At 38.5% G+C, this 17930-nt stretch overlaps 2 protein-coding genes and 1 non-coding gene across 8 annotated transcripts in view; all 3 read right to left on the bottom strand.

The window, feature by feature from the left end:
• Ganc (glucosidase alpha, neutral C) overlaps positions 1-17930 on the bottom strand; it is an 86430-nt gene that overhangs the window by 59470 nt on the left and 9030 nt on the right. For all 6 annotated transcript variants that reach the window (XM_076850613.2, XM_076850616.2, XM_076850614.2 and 3 more), the window contains one exon: positions 3629-3756. In XM_076850613.2, the coding sequence (XP_076706728.1) occupies positions 3629-3756 (128 nt within the window). The remainder of the gene's footprint in view (positions 1-3628; positions 3757-17930) is intronic.
• Kansl2 (KAT8 regulatory NSL complex subunit 2) lies at positions 10124-12177 on the bottom strand. The gene is made up of 2 exons (XM_076848509.2): positions 11178-12177; positions 10124-11084 (listed from the first exon to the last, which is right to left on the bottom strand). The coding sequence occupies exons 1-2, from the start codon at positions 12148-12150 to the stop codon at positions 10579-10581; spliced, it is 1479 nt and encodes a 492-aa protein (XP_076704624.2). The 5' UTR covers positions 12151-12177; the 3' UTR covers positions 10124-10578.
• On the bottom strand, positions 15610-15677 carry Trnaa-cgc (transfer RNA alanine (anticodon CGC)). The gene has a single exon. It is a non-coding gene; the product is annotated as a tRNA-Ala (tRNA).

The following is a 17930-nucleotide window of genomic DNA, read 5'->3' as shown; positions in this document are numbered from 1 at the left end:
CTGTCCCATTTAGATATCAAATCTATATTCTCTGGTACATGTACCTGTGTCAATAAATTTAACCTGATCTAAAATAAGTTTCTTTCTTCTTGTCTAGAAATCCCCCAGAAATAATTTCCACACATTTCACAAGTTTTTGTCATCATAAATTCTTATAATTCTGTAAGCATGCAAGCCTTCTCCTCCTAAGTTTGAATGTAATATGCTCAAATAAATTGGGATCTGGCTGTGACAATGAGTCTGGAGGGAATCAAGGATGGTAAGGGTAAAACAAGGAACACTGAAATCCCTTTTCAAGGTTTATCTTAGATGAGGTCAGGGTCAAGCAAGTCAGGATCAACCTTATTGGATATAGCAAGAAGAGCCATTTCTTCAAGAATGGGAAGCTCAGTGGAGTTCTGAAGTTCAGGTATTTAGGTTTATGAAACTCTTGCAAATGTTGCCATTGAATTTTAACAGGTCCTACCTCTTCCCAGTTAACTCCCTAAGTTCACAGGTGTGAGGAAGTTGTGAATTCAACTTCGGTTCTCATTCAATAGCTTTAGTATCGAATTCTGTATGTGGTTTTCAGCTACAAGGACCCTGCAGCTACAAGAGATGAGAGAATTTCAGGATAGTTCTCTGAAAAAATCATGAGTTAAGAATTTAAAGTCCTAAGACTGTTTTCTTTCATTAAGCTCTTCAGGGAAGCTAATAGCAGCTAGGCTACCACAGAGTTTAGTGCTACGGTTCTACCACCTGGTCTGCTTTCAATAGGTGTTTTATTTCAGTTGACCACCAGTAGTAATTTAAATAACTTTGACACAGAATGCCATGGTTTATTACTACTTATATTAGTTTGCTATGCATCCAAAACAAAATATCACAGGGTGAGTACATGCTTAAACAATAGAAATTTATTTTCTCATAGTTCTGGAAGCTGGAATTCCAAGACCAAGGTGTTGGAAGGTTTGGTTTCTATACCCCCCTACTACTGTGTACTGGGAATTAAATCTAGGGAAACTCTACCCCTGAACTACATTTCTAGCCCTTTTTATTTTGAGATAGGGTCTCATTAAGTTGTCCAGGCTGGCATTAAACTTCTTATCTTTCTGACTCAGCCTTCCGAGTCACTGGGATTACAGGTATGTGCTATTGCACTTGGCCAGGTGTGGTTTCTTGTAAGGCCTTCCCTAGGCTTGCCGAACCTTATTTCTGAGTCCTCACATGAGTGTTCCTGTGTGTGTGTGTGTGTGTGTGTGTGTGTGTGTGCCCTAATCTCCTTTTCTTCTAAGGACACCAGTCATAATTGGTGAGGGCCAACCTAACATCCTCATTTTAACTTAATCACTTCTTTAAAGGTCCATCACAAATACAGTTACATTTTGAGGTATTAGGAGTTAGGGGTTCAAAAAATGATTTTTTGGGGAAGACACAATTCAGTTCATACATTAGTATTCCATCACCTAATGGTAACCAGGTCCTCATTGCCTTCAAATCTAACTAGATCAAAAGCCAATCGCATATTCCCATTCTTGAGTTTCTGTTGCCTATACCCACTTCGGATAGCAACTACTTTATTAACAAGGGATCAACTGGTGATAATAGGAACAACTCTGGCAGAAAATAAATGACTTAATAGTGGAAACTCTTTGCTTACATCATGGGAAGGTTTCAGGTTACAGGTTTCAGACTATACATCTAGTAATGACCCCTAGAAACAATACTGTATTACTGTATGGCCAATGGAACTTCTATCTCAGCTTCATATTTTGAAGCCCTAACTCCTAGTACTTCAGTGTGTGACTGTACTTAGAGATAGGACCTTTAAAGAAGTAATTAAGTGAAAATCAAAATTAAAGTCCTATCGCATGAAGTCATTATGAAGTCTATTATGACTAGCGTCCTTATGAAAAGAGATTAGAAGACACAGAAGCATGCATGCATGCATGTGCGCACAGAGACATGCGCAGACACACACACACAAACACACACACACACACACACACACGGACAGTTATGTGAGGACACAGCAAGAAAGTAGACATGCTTCTTGTAAGGCCTAGGAGATAGGCCTTTTAAGAAACCAAGCCTGCTAACACCTTGATCTTGGCTTTCTAAACATCAGAACTATGATAAAATAAATGGAACTTCTATCTTAGGAAGTTGGATAATCAGAAGTCACTGTGGCAATTGTTGGCTTCTAGGATCATGCCATATTAGCGCTACTACGGAGATTAGGAACCTGTGATACTAACTAATGGCCTTAGAGCCAGTCTACAGCTGTCAGATCTACACAAACAAAATGGAGAATTTAGTACTAAAATCAACATTTATGTACATGCATATGATTGGTAGAAACTAAATTATATCAGAAACTCTAGGTACAAGGGAATCTGAGAAATGCAGTTTTTAGGTTTTTAGTTATTGCAATAGTGACAGGCCCTCTAGAAAGAGGTGGGAACAGAAGCAGAACTAATAGTCATATTTTCCGCTCAAAACTAATACCATCCAGAATCCAAAACATGGCAAAGATAGTAGAGAAAAAATATTATATTAATTTTACTCGTGAATACAGATATCAAAATGTTAAAGGATCTCCAAGCAAAGTGAAACCTCCATCATTAAAAAATAACTTACTGTGACCAAATGGTTATATATATGCATAAACTCAAGTGTCAAACTGTAAAGGCTTGAAAACAGTCTCCTTTAATCCTGTTTTCTTGGCATACAATAGCAGTTCAGTGAATAGATGACTTTAATTTATCATAATAAAATTAGTTTTTCCATATTTCTACTGACCTTTTTAAAATATTTTTTATAAATTTTTTTAGTTGTAGATAGGTACAATACCTTCATTTTATCTATCTATTTATTTATTTAATGTGCTGAGGATTGAACCCAGTGCCTCACACATGCTAGGCAAACACTCTACCACTGAGCTACAACCACAGTCCTCTACTGACCTTTAATAATATTTTTGTGGAAAAAATAATCTACCTAAAACCATGGGAGTGACAGTGAAAATTAAAATATCTGGCATAGTTTTATTTTTCCTTAGTGAAAAAATATGAAAAAACAAAAATCAACTGGGAGAAACAGACTTGAAATCTCACTGTGGGGAAAACTGATAAAGATTTTGCACACATTCGAAAAATGCTTTAGTCCCTAAAGATTTTTTCACCTAGGCACCAATAATTAATTTCTCTCTAAGTAAAATTACATGTTAGACTTCTAAGAATACCCTTAATTAAGAGTGAGTCAGTCTAAATTATAAATTACTATTGGTATGGGAGTTTGGCTGGTAAATTAGGTCTCTAGAGCCTTGCTGTTAATCTGAATAAGTAGCTTTCTTTCTACTTGCTCCCAAAGTCTAGCTAATAAACTGTTTTGTTGTGAGAAGGAAAGTGGGGATCAAAGTTCTGTTCCCCTATTAATAGGTGCTGGTAAGTAAAGTGGTAAAGAATAAATAGAACGGATAACATAGAAAACTGATAAACTTATCCCTGAATAATTGAATACTAACCCTAAAAATGATTATAGTTTTGAAAAGACAAAATAGGAGGCATATAAAAAAAACTCTAGCATTCAAGGTATGATAAAAGAACATGTAGAGGGTGTATCTAAGATATCTTGTTCCTTGGCTTACCTTACAGTCTTTGGCTTGCTGATGAGGACGTCAGGAACTTCATACCTGGGTTTCAGTGGAGTTTCTTCATTGATTTTAAGTCTGAAAATGTTTCTCTCTATACCATAAACTTCAGCCAAAAGAGGAACCTGGGAACAAATATATGAGATTAGCTTCAACAGGTTTCCCAATGATATTCTAACAAATTACAAAAATTAGAAAGAAAATAATTTGTTTAAATTATTAAAGGGCATATATAGCTATGAAAATTAGGCTATGAAAATTAGAGAAAAATGAAAATAATAGAAATAACAAGCTCCCAATTTATGTACTTGCTTGGTTACACCTGTGGTAGCACAAGAAGTACCCCTATATGGTTAGGTAAACATATAATTGTCCAAACCAGGACCTTTAGAATAAAGAGTGACTATTAATAATTACATGGATAATAGGGATAAACTAAAAACAGCCTTGGGAAATTGAGATACATAGCCACTATTATCTATGATAAATTACAGATGTACTAAGAATAACAGTTTGTTAAAACCATAATAATTTGATTCCAACTGAATGAAAGATGAAGGCTAGCAGGCCACAGAATAGAATATAGAGTAAAATGATGATCTCTGTGGTTCTCTAGTATTAGATGAAATGAGGCTTGCTATACTAAAATCAAGTCAGCTCTATGAGACAGAAATGGCCAGATTTAGTTTACAAAATGAGGCATCTAGATCAGAGGACTATTTTAAGATGGTGGCTTTCAATGGTTGTGTCATGCCACACTCGTCTATGGCAAATTCTTCATGAAGTACGATGCTAAGTTTTGGTTACAAATGGATACTTATATTATTATTATTACATCTAAAAAGAGTAACCTGGGTAGGCTGTGTGATGTAGTGTGGAAGAGATGATATATGGTGATATAAGCATGGAAAATATCAAGTAGCACCAAAAAAATATGCTTTTCAAGGATCTTTGCCTCTTGAGAATGAATATAGAAGACTAGACAAGGACTGGAAGCAGTGACATGATACTGAAGAGCGACAAACTGGTGCTACGGCTATGGATGCTTTCATAGAGAATTTAAGACAGAACTATGTTGAGTACATTTCCATTGCTCTCTTAAATTCAACTAACATTTATTTAACATTGTGATGATTAAAGTCTTAGGAAGACGGTAATTTAAAAGGGATGAAACAGGTACAAAGTTCACATAAGGCATTTTATAAGCACAGATAGAAAGACAAGTATAGTGCTAGGGGGAATAAGGAAGGGAACTATTTTTTATTTTATTTTTGGTGCTAAACTCAGGGTCATTTTACCACTGGACCACATCCCCAGCACTTTTTATTTTTTATTTTGAGACAGGGTCTCACTAAGTTGCTTAGGGATTGGCTAATTTGCTAAGATTGGTTTTGAAGTTCGAGTCCTCCAGTAAGGGGTCTATCAATGATGAATGTGAGGTGAGAGGTTCTGGGATGTCTCCAGCAATCCAACTTCTAGAACTTATATTAAAATAAGTTCTAGAAGTTGGATTTCTGAAAGAGGAGGTATTTCAGCAGGGTTTTTGGAGATTACTACAATTTCAGATAGACAAAAATGGGCAAAACATGTTACAAAGGGCATATATAGGTTGTCTGCCTATATATGATTAACAAATTGTATCTAGTTGTGTACTCAGAATCCTATTTTTAGTAAAATATCTTTCTTAAAAAAATAACTAACCAAATAAGCAAATTTTTAATCAGCGTTAAAGCTCCATTTTAAAATTTTAAAAACTTAACTGAGCAATATTCCCCAATAGGGTGGCTCTCTTCAAAGTCAATATTCAGATCCATTCTTTTTATTTTGTTTTTGGTATTGGGGATTGATTGGATGCTAAACAGGTGTTCTACCCTAGCTCCCATACTCATTATATCTCTTTCACCAATACAGGTTTTGAAAGGTTAATAAAACAGGTACTTGTCACTCCGTTTTTCTGTATGCTCAACAAAACACTGTTGAAATCTTAAGAAACTGTCTGCTAATCTTGTTCCCAGAATGTGCTGTCCCCAACTGCCAAACTGTAAAATGTAACTTCTCTCCCTGCCTTCTTCAAGAAAAGTATATAAGCTCTGCATAAGCTGTTCTCAGGGCTCTCTCTCTTTCTCTTTGCTCTATTCAAGTGAGCTCTGAGCCCCAGCATGCTGGTCAATAAACCCTTTGCCGTTGCATGAGATAGTCTCTTGGTGGTCTCTTCCTCCAACGCTCGCCTGACCTTTACAGTTTCATGTTCTAGCACATTATATTCTTAGATGTTAGTATGTACTTAACTGCTATGATCTGGTTAATGCTCTATTACCTGTTGTTCCCCTAATATCAGTATACTCCAAGAAATCAAATAAATAAAGCTACTTGGGTCAAAGACAGTGGAAGTAGCCTGGAACTCCTAGCTTAGAGCCCTCTCTCCTTTCTGCATTGAGCTCTTAGATACTTCCAGGGAAACCCCAGGACTCTGTAGATGACAGTTTTAAAGCCACAGCCTTCTTAACTGCACTACTGCTCAATCTTTTCCTCAAAACTTTGCTCTTTCAAAAAGTCTAGATGTGAATGTTACATTATTTAATTTGTTTTAAGAATTTCTAGATATTCCTGTTCTTACTTGTTAGGGACCTATTTAGATATTTATGAACAAAAAATATATATAAATGAATTACAAATACTTACTTCCTAGTAGTGATGGTTGGGAATATCAATGAAAATTATATTAAAATAAGTTCTAGAAGTTGGATTGCTCAAATTGAGAAGTTAATATTAATCCTAAGATAATAAAAGCAGTTACTCTCAAATTGCATGCAGATAAACAAATATACACCTAAAAATTTTAATGGGGTTTTGCTTCCTTAAAAATATTTAAGATGTATAACATCCACATATGCAGAGAAGCTGAGATAAACCCTCAGAGAAGGACATTTTTTGGAGGCTCTTTCTGATATTACAAGTCTCTGATTGGTTTTTCATACACCCTTACTCAGAAGCCCATTTTTCAGTCAGGGTAAAAAAGTACACATGGCTTATCTTATTTCTCCTACACTAAATAAAACAAAACCTATTAGCCTGTCATCCATAAGTCTAATTGTTTTTAATGTCCAAACGAGCAAAAATATGAGACATTTTATAAAAAACATAGTGGTAGAAATAGCTTTGTCTATGTATTCATGCAGAGAATTGACCATAGTTATACTAGAACAACTTTTTTTCACCCATGACTGGGAATCACAATTATTAGAAACTATCATGAAGTTAACAATCCTTGAATACACATTTAAATGGCAGAGTAATGATTTTCCTTCATAATATCCACTATCAACTCCTCCTTGATGGACTGATCTTACTTTTCCTCTGACACCAGGTCTCTATGATATTAAGAACAGATATCCTGGAAGTCTCAAGATGGCGGGCCAGAGGGAGGCAGCATTCTGTGTTGCTCTGTGATCCAGATCTCACCTAGTCAGAATATTTTATCTCTAAGAGTGTTAGAGGACCCCTATACAGCTGCTCTCCACAGAAATCACCAGGGACTCCGTGTAGGGCTTGGGACCTCAGCATTCGAGTTGGACGCTGGATGTTCGTCCAAAGTTCTAGCCCAAGCAAGGCTCAGCAAGTGCCTTAGCAGAACCACCTATCAACACACCTGTAGATCGCTCTGCTCCCATGCAGGTCATTCAGCTGCTATCTACCCACAGCACACTGCCATCACCCAGTTTCCCCCACCTCTCCAGGCTCCTCCTACCTCACTAGACACTCAGGTGCTGAAAGTAGACCACTGCCATCTTGGTTCAACATTCTTAGCATATCCATATTAGCCGGGGGCAGTTCCCAGATCTCCAGCAGCCAGGTACCAGGTTTCCAACCTTCCCTGCTTCCCTGCGGTAGTAAACCAACACAGTAGATGCCCAACACAGGAGTGCAGTGCGACCAGGGAGCCGCCCAAGGGAGAGTTTCCTCAATTGGGAACATCTAGAGGAGAGGGAGACGGGGCTAAAGTTTGGAGCCTAACAGACCAGGAACTGGGAAATCTCTAGGCAAGAGAAGAAGATAGTTCTGGGAGTTCAAGTCATACGAGCGGTCCCAAAAAGAGACCCGTGAGGTGCAGTCCCCTGCAGGGACTGGTGGGTGGCACTCCCTGTATTCAGGCACCCTTTGCCAGGACTAGTCTTCCTATCCTGGTTACCTTCACCGTCTGGAGGGCAGAGACACCAGCTTACAACAGATGATCCCACCTATTGGATGAGAAGAGAAGCAGGAAAGATACAGATCTCTAAAGCTAGCTACAACTCTGGTTTCTTCCTTCGAGTTTTTTGGTTTTTTTTTTTTTGTTGTTTTCTTCTACCCCTCTACCCTCTGGCCCTCACATCCCAAACATATGTGAAACCAAGAAATCTGCATGAAATAGAACTTTGAGGACTGAGTCATCTGAACAACATCATATAGAGGAGAGGTCTTGGAATCCCTACAACAGCACTACAAACCTATAGGGTAAAAATAATAACAATATAGACCCACAGAGCTGGAAAGGAAGACACACGAGCAACATGAAGAAAGTGCCCCAAACAGATGAAGACACCACATCATTAGAATCATTGGTAGCCATAGCAGAAGAAATGACAGAGGAGGAGTTTAGGATGTACATGGTTAAAATGTTCTGTGAACTCAAGGAAAGTATCAGAGAACAAATACAGGCAGTGAAAGATCACTTTGACAAGGAGCTACATAAACAAATACAGGAAGCAAAAGATCACCTCAACAGGGAGATAGAAGTTCTAAAAACAACAAAAAACAAAAAACAAACAAACAAAAAAACCCCAGAAATCCTTGAAATGAAAGAAACAATTAACCAAATTAAAATTTCAAATGAAAGCATCACCAACAGAGTAGACCACTTGGAACATAGGAAATCAGACAATGAAGATAAAATATATAATCTTGAAAAGGAGATAGACCATACATTGTTAAAGGTAAGAAACCATGAGCAGAACATTCAAGAAATATGGGATAGCATAAAAAGTCCAAATTTAAGAGTTATGGGGATCAAGGAAGGCATAGAGGTCCAAACCAAAGAAATGAACAATCTAGTCAATGAAAAAATATCAGAAAACTTTCCAAACATGAAGAATGAATTGGAAATCCAAATTCAAGAAGCCTCTAGGATGCTAAATGTACAAAATCACAACAGATCCATGCCAAGCCATATTATATGAAAATGCAGATATAAGATATAGATATATATAGAATAAGGAGAGAATTTTAAAAGCCATAAGAGAAAGGAATAAAATTATATATAGGGGAAAACCAATTAGGATAACAGCAGATTTTTCAACACAGACCCTGAAAAGCTAGAAGATCCTGGAACAACATATATCAAGCTCTGAAAGAAAATGGGTGCCAACCAAGAATCTTATATCCAGCAAAATTAAGCTATATATTTGAAGATGAAATATAAACCTCCCATGATAAACAAAAGTTAAAAGAATTTATGACTAGAAAACCAACACTACAAAACATCCTTGGGAAAAATATTCCATGAAGAGGAAACAAAAAACAACAGTGAAAATCAGCAGAGGGAGGTAATACCCTAAAACAAAAACTAATCAAAGAAGAAAATTAAGTTAAATAACAAAAATAAATAAATATGGCTGGGACTACAAACCATGTCTCAATACTAACCCTGAATATTAATGGCTTAAACTCACCAATCAAAAGACATAGGCTAGCAGATTGGATTTAAAAAAAAAAAAAAGACCCAACAATATGGTGCCTCCTATCAGATGAGTCTGATAGGAAAAGACATACACAGACTGAAGGTGAAAAGTTGGGACAAATCATACCACTCACATGGACTGCAGAAGCAAGCAGGGGTTTCCATCCTCCTATCAAATAAAGTAGACTTCAAGCCAAAGTTAATCAAAAGGGATAAAGATGGACATTATATACTCCTCAAGGGAATCATACACCAACAAGAGATAACAATCATAAATATATATGCCCCAAACAGTGGTGCAGCTATGTTCATCAGACAAATTCTTCTTAAGTTCAAGAGTCAAACTGATCACAACACAATAATTTTGGGTGACTTTAACATATCTCTCTCACCACTGGATAGATCTTCGAAACAAAAGTTGAATAAACAAACTGTAGACATAAATAGACTCAAGGATAAGAATCATATGATCTCTCAATAGATGCAGAAAAAGCATTTAAAAAATACAGCATCCCTTTATGTTCAAAACACTAGAAAAACTAGGGATAACAGGTACATATCTCAACATCATAAAGGCTATCTACACTAAGTCCCAGGCCAACATCATTATATTTTTTTTTTACATTTTCATAACATTTTAACATTTAATAGAAACTATATACATTAAATTTTTACTATATTTTACATAAGATAGCCACTGCAGAAATTTACATAGGTTACAAGCAAGATGAATAGTTAAGGTGGGCCCAGTCCTTAACTGTCTCAGGATAAGGATGAGAGTTCACTGGAGAAAGGGTGCAAACTGTTCAATTAAGTGGAGATGAGGAAAAGCTAAACTGTAGGACTTTAGTTAAAGATAACCAGGCACTGGGGCAACCAATATCTCAACGGCACCATTTATAAAAACAACCCTCACCTAATCATCTATGTGGATTTCTGTATGTGACTTAAGAAATCCCATTACAAAGAATCACTTTCCCCTTTGGCACAGTCCTAAATACTGAATTTCAGAGATAGGTAATCCCTATCTTCCTTGCCCATGGTGGAAAGAAACACAACTTTGACACTACTGGCCCATCCCCCTAAGTATGGTTTTATTTAACTATGGCATTCTATAATCCAGAACAAAACAACTGGGTTGCCCCTGTTTAGTGAGAGATGATCAGAGATACTTGTTTGAAGAATGGGAAAGTGAAATCCACGGAAGTCATATGGTTCCCAGAACAAACTGTCAACTGCTAGGAGTGGATTCTGGTTTTCCATTTGCAGTAGCCAATCCACTTTGAGGCAATGGTGCACAGGCTTTCTCAGAATTTCGAGATCCCTGGGACCTGTAACCATCTCCAACCATCTGTATCTGGCCCAAGATATCCACTGGGCCTTCAGCAATTTCTTTGATTGAATGATCTTCAAGGGTTAATGAAGGATCAAAAAGCAAGGGTGAAGGAGGGCACTGCATACCATCACCAACAACATCCAAGTCATCACTGAACTCCAGTGGTAAACTCTCAGTGGGCTGAAGCTCAGCAGCACTCAAGTACAGATCCATGGGGCCGGCTTCCAGATCGTCTGGCACAGACAGTTCCTGCTCAGGCTTATACATCTGAGGAGGCAACTGGAAGTGCAGTGGACAGCAGGGATCCTCAGAGAGGCTTACAGGAACTGGTTTGTTGCAAGGTACCTCTTCAGATCCCTGGCAGCATTTGAAGAGAACCTGATTCGTATCCTGACAAATATAACTAGAGTCTGGGTCCTTCACTCAGTCCAGTGCTGTCTCCATTAGACCAGAGTAAAGAGTTAACAGGTCACCAATGGCAGTCGCATCTTTCTGGGTAAGGCAGTGTCTGGTCATTGGGAGAGACTGATTGGAACAACGAACATCATCCACAAAGGCCAAGCACCTCTGACTAGAACGAGTGGTATGGGCCTGTTGGGCGGCACCATCTGTGGCCAGCATTCTGCGTTCCTTTAGCTGCCTGTGTAGCAAGGCTTCTACTCCACAGCGTTGGTGATACCGTCGAAGACATTTTAATCGCTTTAAGTTCTCTCGTTCTTTGGCCAAAAGTCCCTCTGGGCCAGTAAGGAGACTACTACCTAAAGCTTCATGTTCCACTTTGCGATTATGTAAGTATCGACGCTTCTTCTCCTTCAGCAAATGCTGAAGTCGTTTAAACTGATCAATGTACAAAGACTGCAAACGAATAAGCTTCTCCCGCATAATCAGGGCCACTTCTTCAGCCGTGTAGACACCAGCATGTTTTAGGGGATCTTCTTGATCACTGTCTATGCTATCAGCTTCACTGTCAGGGTCACCTCTCCATGTCTGATCCACAGTAATGGGTTCCTGGTCCCCATCACTCCAGCTGTCTTCATCCAGTATTCGGCTGGCTTCACTGCGGCTACTTTCTGGAGTCTGAGAGCCCAGTTCTGTCTTAGCATATGCGCTCAGCTGGCACCAGAGTGTTTCACTCATAGGCCCTGGGTTGGTCTTCTTCATCTGAGCATGAAGTGCTAAGGCATTCCTACGGGCATGTTCAGCACAGAAGGACACCCCATCTTTCTTCTCTGGTTTTGGGGCAGCACTGGGACATCTCTTTCCATTCTTTGTTGATATATAACTACACTGCTTGAAGGGTGCATTCTTGTCTTCAAGGATATGCTTAATGCAAAACTCCTGGCCCTCCAGGCGAGGTTGCGAGCACGGGCGATGAGTAAAGGAACAAGACAGGAGCTCCTGAGACCTGGGCACTGGGGTGATCCTCCCCCGATTGGTTGGCAAGACGTGGATCCGAATCCTGTTCATACCAAAACCTCTTCCGCAGCGCTCCACCGCGCCCCCAACATCATTATAAATGGAGAAAAATTTAAGGTATTCCCTCTAAAAACTGGAACAAGACAGTGATTCCCTCTTTAAACACTTCTATTTAACATAATTCTTGAAACACTGGCCAGGACAATTAGACAGTCGAAAGAAATTAAGGGACATGTATAGGAAAAGAAGAATGTAAATTAGCACTATTTACTGACAATATGATTCTATAGCTGTAAGACCTAAAAAGCTCCCCCACAAAACTTCTAGAACTAGTAAATGAATTCAGCAAAGTAGCAGGTTATAAAATCAACACCCATATATCAAAAGCATTTTTGTATATCAGTGACAAATCCTCAGAAAGGGAAACAAAAAAAACTACCCCATTTTCAACAGCCTCAAAAAAAAAAAACTTGGTAATCAACAAAAGAGGTGAAATATCTATACAACGAAAACTACAGAACCCTAAAGAAAGAAATCAAAGAAGACATTAGAACATGGAAAGATCTACCTTGCTCTTGGATAGGCAGAATTAATATTATCAAAATGACCATACTTCCAAAAGCACTATACAGATTTAATGCAATTCTTTAACAACTCACACATCAAAATCCCAATGGCATTCCACATAGAAATAGAAAAAGCAATCATGAAATTCATCTGGAAAAATAAGAGACTCAGAATAGCTAAAGCAATCCTTAGCAAGAAGAGTAAAGCAGATGGCATCACTATACCAGACCTTAAACTATACTACAGAGGAATAGTAACAAAAACAGCATGGTATTGGCACCAAAAACAGACAGGTAAACCAATGGTATAGAATAGAGGACACAGAGAATAACCCACAAAATTACCATTATCTTATATTAGACAAAGGTGCCAAAAACATGCATTGGAGAAAAGATAGCCTCTTCAGCAAATGGTGCTAGAAAAACTGAAAATACATATGCAACAAAATGAAATTAAACCCCTAACTCTCACCATTCACAAAACTCAAAGTGGATCAAGGACCTAAGAATTAAACCAGAGGCTCTCTGTCTAATAGAAGAAAAAGTAGGCCCTAATCTTCATCATGTGGGAATAGGCCCCAACTTCCTTAATAAGATACCTATAGCACAAGAATTAAAACCAAGAATCAATAAATGGGATGAACTCAAACTAAAAAGTTTCTTCTCAGCAAAAGAAACAATCTGTGAGGTGAATAGAGAGCCTACATCTTGGGAGCAAATCTTTAACAACTCATACATCAGAGCACTAATCTCTAGGGTATATAAAGGACTCAAAAAGGTAAACACCAAAAAAACAAATAACCCAGTCAATAAATGGGCCAAGGACATGAACAGACACTTCTCAGAAGAGGATAATCAATCAACAAATATATGAAAAAATGTTCATAACCTCTAGCAATTAGAGAAATGCAAATCAAAACTACTCTAAGATGCCATTTCACTCCAGTGGATGGCAGCTATTATGAAGACAAACAATAATAAGTGTTGGCGAGGATGTGGGAAAAAAGGTACACGCATACATTGCTGGTGGAACTGCAAATTGGTGCAGCCAATATGGAAAGCAGTATGAAGATTCCTTGTAAAACTTGGAATGGAACCACCATTTGACTCAGCTATCCCTCTCCTCAGTCTATACCCAAAGGACTTAAAAATAGCATACTACAGGGACACAGCCACATCAATGTTTATAGCAGCACAATTCACAACAGCTAAACTGAGGCAACCTAGATGCCCTTCAGTAGATGAATGGATTTAAAAAATGTGGCACATATATACACAATGGAATATTACTCAGCAATAAAAGATAATAAAATCATGGCATTTGCAGGTAAATGGATGCAGTTGGAGAAGATAATTCTAAATGAAGTTAGCCAATCCGCCCCAAAACAAATGGCGAATGTTTTCTCTGATATAAAGTGACTGACTCATAGTAGGGTAGGGAGTGGGGGGAGCATGGGAAGAATAGACAAACTCTAGATAGGGCAAAGGGGTGGGAGGGGGAGGGAGGGGGCAGGGGGTTAGCAAAGTTGGTGGAATGTGATGGACATTATTATCCAAAGTACATGTATGAAGACATGAATTGGTGTGAACATACTTTATATACAGAGATATGAAAAATTGTGTTCTATATGTGTAATAAGAATTGTGATGCATTCCATTGTCATGTTTAAAAAATAAAAGCAATAAAAAAGAACAACAGTTATCCTAAAAGGCCTGTAAGAATGAATGACCTCTCCCAGCTGTTAAAGACCTTCCAGGATTCAGAGAATGGTCAAGACCTCATTAAATCATTGTAGGGCACTATCTTCCCCATCCAGTTTCAGTTGTTTTACTGTAAGCACTGATTCTCTAGGGAAAACACTAGAAACTTCACGCTGGGCATCAGCTTGTTCCTCAAGGACAATTAGCCTGTCCAGGTGTACTTCTGATTGTCCAGTTACCAAATTTGCTGCCTGTGGGAGGCCAACCTTATGGGTGACTGAGTTACACTCCCCAGCTGGGTGCTGAGGCGCTTAGTCACAGAAATGGGTGTGTCTTGCTACAGCCCCATGGGTGAAGCTATGCTCACCTGTTCCTTTGTAATATAACCCCTTGCCCTGTTTAGGATAGAATCTTCCATGGAAGTGCCTTGTGTGTGTCCCCTCCTCTTACTGTGCCCTTGGGTGTGGCCTACCCAGGTGTTAGTCAACCTGCTGACAGTGGACATCATGAAGATAGACTCAGCCCCTGAAACCTGACCCCTTGCCTCATTTGAATAGCTTCTCCTCAAAAAAAGGGGTCAGCGCGTGCTCTCGCTCTCTCTCTTTCTGTGGACCCTTAAGGTCAGAGGCGCCGTCACAGCAACCCCAAAGAAAAAGGTATTTGTGTCTCTTGTGTGGTTATTTCGTGCAGCCCAGTTAGCCCAGTTTAACTAGAGTGACCCCTTGAGCCTTTTAGTCGCGAGAACAGAAACCCAGCAGCTGCCTATTCCTGGCCATTTCAGCAGAAACAGCACTTGCTAAAAACTGATAACCATGCTTCATCTGCTGTGGATATGACTAGTTAGGCTAATTCTCATTTTTGTTCTGCTTAGAAGAAGTAAGGAGTAATTTCATGGAGGTGCTCAGAAATATCATGGCATCCTTGGAGAAAGAGAAGTGCTGTCTCTCGTGAAATCTTGCAAAAAGGTTGCAAAAGTAAATTATGTTGTCAAATGATCACCCATATTATAAGAAAACATCAAAATTAGCAATATAAAGTAAGCTAAAGACAAAGATCTGCTCCTGACAGCCTTGCTAGTTGTACTCACAATACAAGTACATTTTTCCTTGTATCAATGTCACAAGATTAGAACTCTGCTTCTCAATCCAGGACACTGAAAGTACAAAATTCACTGAAGGTAAAAGAAAAAAAAATGATAATAGTAGTGGGGAAAACAACAGTCAACACTTTTTTTTTTTTTTTTTTTTGGTGCTGGGGATTGAACCCAGGGCCTTGTGCATGCGAGGCACATACTCTACCAACTGAGCTATATCCCCAGCCCAGCAGTCAACACTTTTATGATCATTATCCTTCCAGACTTTCTTCTGGATGTTTCTTTATCAAATAGCTACTTGATTATTCTGTCTTTAGGAATAAAAACAATACTATATTGGGACCCTATGTGAGAAAAATTCAGTATTTGATCCTGCTACCAGCTTCTCTTCAAAGTCTGGATGTCCTGACCTGATGATAATATATAGATCAACACTTCAGTTTGTTTTGTAACATTACTGTATCCTAGGAACATCATATATGCTATGGACTGAACTGTGAACACCCAAATTTGTGTGCAAAAGTTCTAACACTCAATGTTATGTTATTTGGAGACATAGCCTTTGGGAGGGATTAGGCTTAGATGAGGTCATGAGAGTGGAGTTCTTAAAATGGGATTAGTGTCTTCACAAAACCAGAATTTATTCTGTCTTCATCCACCATGTGAGGAAGAAGCAGCCACTACAAGCCAGGAATAGGGCCATCACAGTGAATGTTGTCTTGTCTTGGAATTTCTAGCTTTCAGAACTGTGAGAAAGAAATGTCTGTTTAAGTTACCCAGTCTGTGATATTTTGTTATGATGGCCCAAGCAATAAAAAAAGACAATGTTGAATGAAGCTTGATTCTGTTTCTTAATTGTTTATTAAGGGACAGACTGGGGAAAGAGAATTGGGAAGAAGGAATAAACAAAAAACAAATCCTGACAAATCTGAAGTTACTGCTTTAAGGGTTTTAAAGGAGAGGGGGCAATCCAGCACTGAGAGTGCTGTGTTTTTCAGAATCTGCCTCATCAGTGCAATTTGAGAACTGCAGCTGTGAGCTGAATATGATCCTCTTAGACTTTGGGATCTGTCTTTCTGAATCTGAATTTTTTTAAACAACTAACATTCTTATTAAGTGAATGTATGCTTATTTCAAATATCCAGACAACACTGGTTCCATATCTTGATATGCAATCCCCTTACAACAATCATCTCATCCCAGAAACAACCTTTGATGGGGATTCTATTTCTATGCAATGAGATGAACACAAGGAGCTGACAACTTTTAAAGATTATTGTCTGGATCTACATCATTCCTATAAGACTAACATAAGGCATAAAACTTTAAGTTTCTATTAGTGTTCTCAACTTTACAGGATAAGGAGGACATAATAAGAATTCAGCCCAAATTTCAGAGTGACTTCTCAGAATATAAATTTGATTGAACTCAGAATACTCAGATTCCTTATGCAGTTCTGATATTTCCAAACACCTGAACATAGAGTCTGTTCCAAGGGTCCACTAATCTGTCCTTGCTTTCAGGCTCCTCAGCTCCATTGTGAGCCAAATGCTGTCTGTGTTAAGATACTGAGGGTCCTCCTGTACTATAAATTCTTTTCCTCTAAAGGCATCCAGATCTGTTGCACTCTGGTGCTGGCAACTGACCTGAACAGCAGTCTCTCACATGTTCAGGATCCAAAGAGAGAAAATGATCTACAGTAATATACAGGGCATATGTGGGGGGTCTATCACTAACTACTGGTTTCTAGATGTGTTGAGAATTTTCATTTTGATAGCTGGGCATGGTGGTTCACGCCTGTGATTCCAGCAATTCAGGAAGCTGAGACGGAAGGATTGAAAGTTTGAGGCCAGGCTCAGCAACTTGGGGTTGGGAGGCAAGACCTTCAGCAACTTAGTGAGACCCTGTCTCAATAAAAAAAATAAAAGTAAAAAAGGTCTGGGGATGAAGCTCTGTAGTAAAGTGCTCTGGGTTCAACCCCTAGATATCAGAAAAAAAGAATTTTCATTTTGGTTCACCAATGATACTCTGAGTAAGTGTGCATTATTGATTTTGCTTCAATGTGTGTCTTCATGACAGTGATTGTTCAGTACTCTCAATATAGTAAGCCTCCCCAAGGATGGATAAAGATTCTTGTCCTGATCATGGACACTATCACTCTTTGAGGTTGATGACAGGAAGGAAAATGAGAAAATGATCAGAAAAATGAGACAGGAGAGTTCCTGATATCTGGTGACAGACTTTAAGACTCCTGGAAAGTCTGTGATAGGCTTCGCATTTTCTGTAGCCACGAGCTTCTACTGATTCCAACAAAAGTTTCTAAATTAAAGGTCTTACAAATGTTACGAATGTTAGAGACCTCTGATGTGGGTAGTTTTTGTTCTGCCTCCTCTGATTTTCTTCAGTAGAGATTTTATTTTATTTTTTTTTTTTTAAGAGAGAGTGAGAGAGGGAGAGAGAGAATTCTTAAT

The sequence above is a fragment of the Callospermophilus lateralis genome, chromosome 3, assembly GCF_048772815.1.
Source record: "Callospermophilus lateralis isolate mCalLat2 chromosome 3, mCalLat2.hap1, whole genome shotgun sequence".
Classification (NCBI taxonomy): Eukaryota; Metazoa; Chordata; class Mammalia; order Rodentia; family Sciuridae; genus Callospermophilus; species Callospermophilus lateralis.
Note: the sequence above shows the minus strand (reverse complement) of the source record. Positions and strands in the feature narration are given on the sequence as shown.

What these genes read in the sequence shown, in the direction of transcription:
- Kansl2 (XM_076848509.2), bottom strand. Translation starts at nt 12,150, where the DNA reads ATGAACAGGATTCGGATCCACGTCTTGCCAACCAATCGGGGGAGGATC. An exon ending in GACCAGACACTGCCTTACCC is followed by an intron (nt 11,085 to 11,177) that starts AGAAAGATGCGA and finishes CAGACTCTAGTT; the next exon opens with ATATTTGTCAGGATACGAAT.